We start from the raw sequence: 9,660 nt of genomic DNA, 5'->3' as shown, positions 1-9,660 counted from the left end.
TTGCGGCGGAGGAGGAGTCAATGGTCACCGGAGAGGATGAGATATGGAGAGCAGCGATGACTGAAAGTGGTGGAGTGTCCGCTGGGAAAGAAAGTTTGATCCTTTCCATCTTCTTCTTCCTTTGGGCAATGTGTAGAGAGTGAGAGCAGAGAAGGAGTGGGCGGCGATGTTTTGTTCTTCAAGGTTAGGTTTTTTGATTTTTTCAGACTAGGAAGGTGTCTTTGTTTTTACTGGGGGAGGCTCGAGTTGTGAGCTTTTTACATTATTGTCCATAAAGTATTAATCTTTACATTATTTACCCCAACTTGCATATAAAGAGATCAGCAAAATCACTTGAATGCAATGCTGCTTCCTCTTTTGGCGGCACATTCATTGTTTAATTGCTGATGTAATTAGAACGTAAGGTGTTAGCTAGCTATAATCTTGCTACATGTAGTCCTAAGCTATTATACTAGTCTTACAGGCTAAGGCTTGAAATTTTCTTCAAATGGAGCCACTGTCTATCTTGAATGTTCATCTTACCATATGGCACATTAGAGAAAAAGACAAAATCGTCCAAATGTATTTGAAAACTTATCATGAGATTGATCTCCAACAAAAGCTAAAGATAACTCTATTCAATTTAACCTGTATCAATCACAGTCTGAGTCAGAACCAATAATTGCTTATCAAACTGATAGACAATGATGATGTTCTGCACTGTTTAAGAGTTAATCAAGTTTATTACTCACACTGCATGCAACTCTATTACATAAATTAGTCTAGTAACATTTAATCCGATATCTAGGTAAAGGAGAACATAGTCTAGAGTTTATTAGTCACACTACGACTCTTATTTCTTGAAAAAAAAAAAGAACATTAGAACATCTCCTCAGACCCTCAGTGCCTGGGCGAAGTGATTCTTGATGATAACATTTTGTGTGGTAATTTTCCCTTTGGAAACGAGTCTTCATCGAACGTAATAACATTACTGATTCCATGACACGATATGCGAGAGTTCTGACAAATATTAGGAGAAACAATCCTCGCATTGTTCACATAAAGTCCAGACCCACCAGACTTTGTAATTGTGAACATTTTATCAGGGATGCTACAAGGGACAAGAGTTTTGTTAGGGAAGCGAAGCATGTGGTTGATCATAAGCCACGCAGGGATCGTGTGTCTTAGTATAAACGTCTCAAGACTCTCTTGACTCATGTCCGCTTGAGAGATATCCTCGTCGTTTGGCATCAAGAAAGTGATCTCTTGGTTCCTGAAGAAGCCTGTGTCGTTGAGGATGTGGAGAAGTGTGACAAAACCGTAGTATGATTCTCTTCTCATGTCGGAAATGGCGGAGAAGAGGTCGCTGCTTTGGTTGTCGTGTCTAAGTATGGGAGTTGGACGTGGCTCGGTTACTGTGGATGCAAGAATCGTGAGAAGGAAGAAGAACAAGGGAGATATTGTTAGGAAGAGAGATCTCATAGTAGCTGGTGCTAAAACCATCACTTGTTAATTATCAATTCTATAACGTTGAAAACGAACTTATAGGAAACTGAAAACTCAGAAGTTCATGAATGTTAGGAGTTGTTACTAAACCGGTATAAGTATAACCCTGATTAGTTGATGCATGGTTGATTCGTGACTTCCGTTCATTTAGTAAGTGTGACAAGAATGCTCGTGCGAAATCTCGCTCTGAGTCATATATAGTTCTTTTAAATTAAAAAAAAACTCTTAGTTAAAATGCAAATAAATATCACAAACTGGTCGGCCGTGTTTCAAAAAAAAAAAAAAAAAAGAAAAACTGGTCGGCCCTAAAATTTAAAAATCTTAAAGAAATACTAGATTTTGACCCGCACTTTTATTTTTCTTTATTTTTTAAGTTGACAAATATTTAGTAAATGTCATATTTTCATATATTTTTTTTTATAAAAAACTTAAGCTTTTTATCTTTTTTTATCGTGTTTCATTTTAAAAGAGTATAGGCCTGAGCACAGTATCCGGACCCGAAGAATCAACCCGAAAACGACCCGTAAATCAGGGTCCCGAACCCGATCAGATCCGGAGTAAATATCCAAATGAGTTCTAAATTGCTATATCCGAAAAACCAGTCCCGAACCCGTTCCGAACCGAGAACCGGATGAGTACCTAAAGATATCCGAAATGTGGATATATATATCTAAATATATATATTATAATTATATTTATAATTATTTTAATATTTTAAATTAATATTATAAGTTAACTATAGTAGTTTTTTCGGTACTTTTGAGTATTTTTGGATAAAATATGATAGTTTGGATAAAAGTTTACCCAAAAAACTGTATAGAATGGATATTTTTGGTTACTTTTGAGTAATTTGGATACAAAAATTTGAACCGAATCAGATACTTTGATTACTTTGAGTACAAATAACCGAACCCGTTTTAGATACTTTGGTTATTTAGTTATTTTCAGGTTCTTATGCATGAGAACCAAACCCACCCGGACCCGGAAAGACCCGACTCGAACCCGACCCGAAATTTTATAATACTCGAATGGGGTTTAATTTCAAAACCCGAAAAATCCGATACCCGAAAGAACCGATCCGTACCCGAATGGGTACCCGAACGTTCAGGTCTAATGAGTATTTATGTTCAGAAAATTAAATTTTATTTTTTTTAATAAATTAAGTTGGTATAACTCTGATAAATTGATTTTATTATGTGGTTAATTTTTTAATAAAAAAATTATACTTTTAATAAAGATTTATACTTTTTTAATGAAAAAATTCAAATTTTTTTATGAATGCTTAAATTATATTTAAAAAAGAAAAAACATAATAATTAAGTGATTAATTTTTGTTCACTACACAAAATATTAAGAATAGTTAAAAATAAATTATTTGAACTTGGAGAAAAAAATAAGAATTTGATTTGATTTCTTAATCGGCCCAAATGGCCCAAGAGAGATAATGTAGGCAATGGGCTGGATCCAAAAAAAATGACCTAATATAAATGTTTTATTAATATTACTTGATTGTCCTTAATGAAATATGCAATGTTAATAAATAAAAAGATATTTTTAGTAAAAAACTCAATAGGATCCTGCTTTAATAGTATAGATTACTAAATAATTTTTTTTTACAACTTAAAATCATATGATGGTTCTTTATAAATTTGAGTAAGAAAACGAATGTTTCGTCAACTTTTGCTCATGATTACAAATATCATTTTGTTACAATTTCACCAGTCCTGTTCTTTTGATCCCTTTTGGTCTATACGAAGTCATCTGAGCTTTTTCTCTAATACAACAGGGAAACCCCAGTGGAAAGAGAGAATGAGATTGGAACAGAAACCTTCTCTGTTCAATTTATCTGTGATCTTAGCGTAAATGCTCGAGATCCTTCTTGGTAAAACCAATGCCTTAAGAACCAGCCTCCTTGGTCGGTTTAGTCTAAACCCTTTTGATCTACCCTTGAGCTTCTTCTCCCAATTATGTCTTATAACTCCCGTCTTTGCCTCCTCGTAATGATGACTTAGCTTCTTGTAACGGCATGTTGATCTTGACCGGTACTTACAAGTAATCTGAAGCATCTTGAGCTTGTTTTATTGTCTTTTAAGATACAAAAAATAGAAAATAAAATATTTTCAAAGATTTTGTTGATGAATCGTTTGAAAGTAGCTCTTAAGAAAGAAAACACTTAAATAAGTAATGAATATAAGGGCCACAATTAAGTAGCAAACAAAGAACACTTTGATGATGACTGATGAGAGCAAGGGGCTCCATTATATGATAAGAGAGTGATGGAAAGATTCTGAAAGCACATGTCTATATTATACTTTTGTAGTTATTAAAAACCACAAATCCACTCTAAGTAAGCCAGTGGCGTAAATCATTTGGCAACATGAATACAAAAGACAAAACTCCATCTTGTTCGTCCTCAGAAAAAAGAACAACTCTGCGTAGACATGAGATAGGCTTGTAATCCCAAATACGTCTCTTATGGGCTGCAACAACATGCGGATGTATATTACAAACAACGCAACACATTACAAGAACTCGTCATGAGATGTATGAAAAATCAATAGTTGGTCGGGAAGCCAAAACCCCCATAAGTTGAGTAACATGTGACCACGTCACAATGTCGCTAAATGATATGGCACCAAATGTTTAGCACAATATTTTGCTTAGGAATAAAGCCCATAAAAGGCCCATTATAAGGAGGCAAGCCCAAAACCAGACGAAAACGCAGCTTTGATTTGTTGACGAAGCGACACGCAAAAAAGAGGAACTGCTCTCTCCGAATTTTTTAACGTTTTAACTGTATGCATGATTATCTAACCGTACAGGGTACACACAATAAACCCTGTTTTTGACTTTCCACATACCAAAAATCAAAATCTAATTAGGAAAAAAAACTCAAGTTCAATGATTCTGATCAATGATGAGATTATACAGTGATTCATCTGAAGCATAATATAACATAATCAAAGACAGAACAAAAAAAAAACAACAGCCGAAGAGTTCCTAAAATCTAAAACCTTTAGAAGCAGTAAGAAGGTTCGTCGTGCAAGTGAAGGAGTCGGTAAAAGCGTTTCCGGCGGTAGAAAAACGCCGTTCTGAGTCGAGACAAGACAACGCGTTTCAACCTCTTAGCTGTTCTCAACCTCGTCCACACAAACCTCTTCACTCTCCTCAAAGACATCGTAGCCTTCTCCCTGAAGCTCTGTTTCCTGGAGAACTGGTAGCTTCTGAGAAACAGCTGTCTCTTCTCCAAGTACTCTCCATATGCTCCATGGACGTAGTTTCCCTGGTAGTAACAGTCTCCTCTTCTGGAGACGAGCTTCTCACTCATCGGAATCTGATAGATTATTATGTTTCCAAGTTTGAGTAAGGAACCCTTTTAAAAGAAGGCTTATTGAGATCCCTAAACGCTTTGTCGTCAGTCGCGTAATTGTGAAGACTTTGGTAATAAAAGCGTGCGCGTTAAGGTTTCCCTCTCTTCTTCAGTTCTTTCTCTCTATTTTATACTAAACGCTAAAACCATTTTGCTTTAGGTTTACACACTATCTTCTTATTGACGCAAACCTATGTGCTCTCTCTCTCTCTTTTGTAAGTGTGAAAGTCTTGTCCTCCTCGTTAATCTAGCCAAGAATCTGGTGAGACTTTAATGTAACCTTGGTCCCGCTCCCGAGGACCAACAATATTCTAATAAGCATTAAAAAAACAAGAGAGTATAAGCATTGAACGACTGAGAATGAAACCACTTGTTTTGAGAACAAATGTACTATTTTAATATTTAATGTAACATATATACTTTATAGTATCTGATTATTACAAACCCACTAGTGCCTTATTTTTATACTATATGATATATCATATATAATATAACTTGATTTTAATACTACATGGTCACAAAAGAATATGAAAGGACCCAAAGAAATTAACGTTTGGTGGACCAAAGTAGTCAAGTGTAGTTAATTAGGTGTGTGAAGATGTGACATCAGGCATTAAAGAAAGGATACGCCAACTCCTATGCATTTACTATGCTTGCTTTGGTCAAAACCTACCATCCTAAGCACAAGACCTCTTATGAAATGGGTCATAACAAATCTCTCCAACGTTCAAAATCAAAAGGCTACGACTAGGTCTCTTACTTCCAGAGTAAAATCAATTTAGTGTTACGCAAGCTCTCCATCTTTGTTCCTTAGCATCCTTTAAGAGTTTCAAGGCCTGTTGTATGTTCTCAAACTTAAGAAACTGACGCCAAGAAGTAAGAACATACAAAATGTTTAACTTCTAAAGATTCTACAACTCATATATTACATGTATATTTCTTGCTGTGAAGCAATTAACAACAAGTTTCATGTCCTATTGCATGTACAAAGCAGGCAAGAACAAGAAACATATGCTGCAAAATAAAATTGCCAGTGCAAGACTCATCATATAAAACAAAGAGTTGCATTTATCCTCAAGTTTCCTACTAACATCTTCCAACTAAGAACACACCTGAGAAGATTCATCTGAATCCAACTTTAAGCAGCAGGTCGTGTACGTTGAACTACAAGTAATATTATTTTTCGGTTAAGCCAAAATCTGAGCTTACAATTATAAACTATAGTTGAATCAGTAACATTGAATCAGTCGTCATGTTATAAACTATCTTTCTTTCTTTTCTGTAAATCTCAAACTCTGCTATATGGCAGGTGCAAGGAGCTGTTTTTGATCTACCAGAGGACATAGCGAAGGAGCTGTTAGAGAAAGAAGTGCCAGAAGGAAACAGTTTATCCATGATTACAAAGGTATTGAATCTATTCACAACACCCTTTCTGACTAACAACACTTTGACATCTTTTGGGGTTTTGATTGTAGTTGCCTCCGCTGCAAGATGATGGACCGTCTACTGATAACTATGGACGGTTCTCTAGCAGAGACAGGGTGCCTAGAGGAGGAGGAGGAGGTTCAAGAGGGTCGAGATTTGGAGGTAGAGGAGGGTCATCACGAGGACGTGATGATGACAGAAGAAGTAGAAGCAATGGTGGTGGAGGAAGCAGCTGGTCTCGGGGTGGTTCCAGAGGAAGTTCTGATGATTGGTTGATTGGCGGCGGTAGTGACAGAAGATCATCAAGCCGCAGAGCTTCCTCCCGGGAGAGGTGAGTTTCTTGGGCTTCAAGGAGTCTTATATCAAAACATGCGCACGTGCCCCCATTCAACTGATTGGTTATTTTCTGCAAAACAGGAGTTTTGGAGGTGTTTGCTTCACTTGTGGAAGCTCAGGACACAAGCTTTGTGCTTGGTTGCTTGCTTCAACCGTTTGTTTCAGACGGTACAGAGTGAAATCATGAAGGATGTATGCTTCAGACAAGGTTGCAGAAGAAAAGGAGAGACAGTAGAAGTAAGTAAATGGGAAGGTTTTCCTCAATTGGCATTTTCAGAGATTGTTTGAGAGACAAGGCAAAGCTAATGAATCTTTTTTTTTATGATCAGATTCCATGTTTCTGATATTTGTATGATATCAGTAGTCAGTCTATTTACACTAGTTTTTTTTCTTTCTATTACATATGAAATGTGATCACATGTGTTTTGAGAGGAGCTGCGTCATTATAATAAAATTATTTCATCTTAATATAATCATAATTGTTTTTTTACCACTTCTATGTTAAAGAAAGCAATAGAGTCTTGAATCGTTTTATGCTGCAGCAACCTAACTAATTTTGTTAGGTCAAGGGAAAAAAACAGATATATAATCAAAATTTATTATATAAATCTCAAATTTTCTTCATATTTACATATAGATGCCATTTCTTTTTACATATAGATGACATACTTTTCAATAAGGACACAAATCACAAATAAATTAGATCAGATCAAGCGGTGGAGGAAGGTACTGAAGGTCGCTGTGGGAGACCACATTTGGTCAGACATTCTTGGTAACAAGGTTCGTTGTGTTTTCCACAGTCTGTGGAACAGGTTCTGTAACACACGAACTTTGAATTTTCTGTTGGGTTGCTCTCATCAACATTGGCTCCATTGCATGCTTGTAAAACACACCCTATCATTATCAATGCCATCACCATACAGACTTTTCCAGCCATTTTTCTCTTTACAAGTTTTATTAGAGACTTGTGTGTTTTATTTTATTGGATAGATTATGAGATGTGCAAATGAGTGATGGAGAGGAAGGTGTTTATATACTTAGTCTTTGCCTCTATATATAGCACATATGTTATTTATGTGCGTTTTATATCTATTTGTTGTTTTAGTTTAGTTTGACTTGAATACAGATTTGTGGTTTCTGTCTGATTTGACATATATAGGATGGCCATGTTTGATTTTCGTGTTGGTGAAAAGAGTTAAAACTACGAAAATAGATGGCAAGGAACCTGAGGTCATTCAGTGAATGAAAATATATTTAAAATGTAATAAGTACCATGATGATAAGAAGAAAATTTGACACAAATGTTACTTCAAGATTTGAATCCTATCAAATTTTTTGTAAGACAAAATTGAGACAATGTTATAGATTTTATTAAGAACTTGAAACTGGACTACCCAAGTATTAAAATTTTTATTAAATAAAACTACTTGATTGGTTATTTCGTCTAGTACTAATTAGTGATTAGTCTTTTTTCTGGACACCATTTTATTATAAAAATTACGATAATAGATGGCAAGGAACCTGAGGTCATTCAGTGAATGAAAATATATTTAAAATGTAATAAGTACCATGATGATAAGAAGAGTTAATCATAACTCTACAAACATTACGATAAAGCTTAAAGTTATAAGGAATAAAGATAGAACAAATTCTAAGATAATTCGAATGTGAATTGAGGAAGATACGAATGCGTCGAAAAAAAGTTCACTACAAAGATAAATATTTGAAACTTATTCACTTCTGAATTGTGACATTAACAACTAATCCACATTTCGAGACCTGTCGCATCTACTAACTCTGTATGAATTTATTTTGCTTTATTTTTTGTGCAAAAATGATGTTAAACTTCTTTACTCGAAAAAGAAACGGATGGATCCTATGAACCCACTGATGAAGAAAAAAATAGCCCGGCATCTAAGATAACAAGGTGAATCAAGATGTATTGTTTGTGAAACTTTAATATCCACGGGTTTATTAGCTGCTCAGATTCTCGTGACTATTGTTAATAGTTTTCTTTAGACGAAATTTTTGCTATTAAAATACTAGAAAAATTACAAGAGAATGATTTGGCCATAAAGTTCACGATAAGAAGTTAAACATACGTTAAATCAAATCAACACATTTGCTTAAAAGCAAAACATAAAAGAAGACATAGGAAGATGTAGAACTTTTTGAATAAAAAGTTTTAGTGAGATCGAGACTATTGTTAATAGTTAAGCGTTTTTTTATATATATTCAAAATTAGAGGATCCGAAATAACAGAACCTGCTAGGGTGGTTAGTCGAACAAAGTTAGTTAAAAATAAATAAATTTTGGATAATATTGTTTAAGTCGATTTGTGGTTGGAACTTTTATTCCTGTTCTCGGATTGATTTTATATTTAAGTTGAAAAAGTTATCTAGGTTTTAAGATAGAAACCATATATATGATAAAAGTATAAAATAAATCTCAATTCTTCTTCATAATAAACAAAAGAATATGGATGACACCCTTGGCAATAAAGGCACAAATCACAAATAAAATAGATCAGATCAAGCGGTGGTAGAAGGTGCTGAAGATGTTGTTGGCTTAGAAGGTCGTTGTGGGAGACCACACTTGGTCAAACATCCATCGTAACAAGGTTTGTTTTGTTTGCCACAGGCAATGGAACAGGCTGTGAAGCAAACGACTCTTGAATCTTGTGGCTTGGCCTCGTCAACATTGGCTCCATTGCATGCTTGTAAAACACACCCTATCATGATAAGTGCCATCATCATACACACTTTTCCCGCCATTTTTTTCTTTACAAGTTTATTAGGATTTGTGTTTTATTTAATTTTTGATAGATTTGAGTTGTGCAAATTGGTGGATGGAGATGAAGGCGTTTATATACTGAGTCCTTGCCTCTATATTTAGTATATTTGTGTGTGTTTGTTTTTGTTGTTTGTTATTTTTGTTTGGTTTGACTTTGAATAGAGATTTGTGATTTTGTCTAGTTTGACAAATAGAAATGTTTTTTTCTTGTCAGCAATAGAAATGGTTAGTTATTATTGGATTTTCGTATT

The 9,660-nt window shown here is 34.9% G+C and overlaps 4 protein-coding genes across 4 annotated transcripts in view; all 4 read right to left on the bottom strand.

The window, feature by feature from the left end:
• The window catches only part of LOC108827905 (glutamate--tRNA ligase, cytoplasmic), a 2,814-nt gene extending 2,618 nt beyond the window's left edge, over nucleotides 1–196 (bottom strand). The window contains exon 1 of the mRNA XM_018601417.2: nucleotides 1–196. Coding sequence (XP_018456919.2) covers nucleotides 1–109 — 109 coding nt within the window. The 5' untranslated portion in view covers nucleotides 110–196.
• Nucleotides 197–846: 650 nt separating this feature from the next.
• On the bottom strand, nucleotides 847–1,550 carry LOC108827909 (uncharacterized). Its single transcript, XM_018601422.2, has one exon. The coding sequence runs from the start codon at nucleotides 1,480–1,482 to the stop codon at nucleotides 880–882; it is 603 nt and encodes a 200-aa protein (XP_018456924.1). The 5' UTR covers nucleotides 1,483–1,550; the 3' UTR covers nucleotides 847–879.
• A 2,821-nt stretch (nucleotides 1,551–4,371) lies between these two features.
• Nucleotides 4,372–5,109, bottom strand: LOC108827910 (uncharacterized). Its single transcript, XM_018601423.2, has one exon. It carries the CDS (start codon nucleotides 4,811–4,813, stop codon nucleotides 4,502–4,504), a length of 312 nt encoding a protein of 103 aa, XP_018456925.1. The 5' UTR covers nucleotides 4,814–5,109; the 3' UTR covers nucleotides 4,372–4,501.
• Nucleotides 5,110–9,040: 3,931 nt separating this feature from the next.
• Nucleotides 9,041–9,440, bottom strand: LOC108826534 (uncharacterized). Its single transcript, XM_018599911.2, has one exon. It carries the CDS (start codon nucleotides 9,388–9,390, stop codon nucleotides 9,148–9,150), a length of 243 nt encoding a protein of 80 aa, XP_018455413.1. The 5' UTR covers nucleotides 9,391–9,440; the 3' UTR covers nucleotides 9,041–9,147.
• Nucleotides 9,441–9,660: the final 220 nt, after the last annotated feature.

The sequence above is a fragment of the Raphanus sativus genome, chromosome 9 (assembly GCF_000801105.2).
Source record: "Raphanus sativus cultivar WK10039 chromosome 9, ASM80110v3, whole genome shotgun sequence".
Taxonomy (NCBI): domain Eukaryota; kingdom Viridiplantae; phylum Streptophyta; class Magnoliopsida; order Brassicales; family Brassicaceae; genus Raphanus; species Raphanus sativus.
This window is presented reverse-complemented; position numbering and strand designations above follow the sequence as displayed.

Excerpts from the sequence above, each read along its gene's own strand:
- LOC108827909 (XM_018601422.2), bottom strand. The coding sequence starts at position 1,482 with ATGGTTTTAGCACCAGCTACTATGAGATCTCTCTTCCTAACAATATCT.
- LOC108827910 (XM_018601423.2), bottom strand. The coding sequence starts at position 4,813 with ATGAGTGAGAAGCTCGTCTCCAGAAGAGGAGACTGTTACTACCAGGGA.
- LOC108826534 (XM_018599911.2), bottom strand. The coding sequence starts at position 9,390 with ATGGCGGGAAAAGTGTGTATGATGATGGCACTTATCATGATAGGGTGT.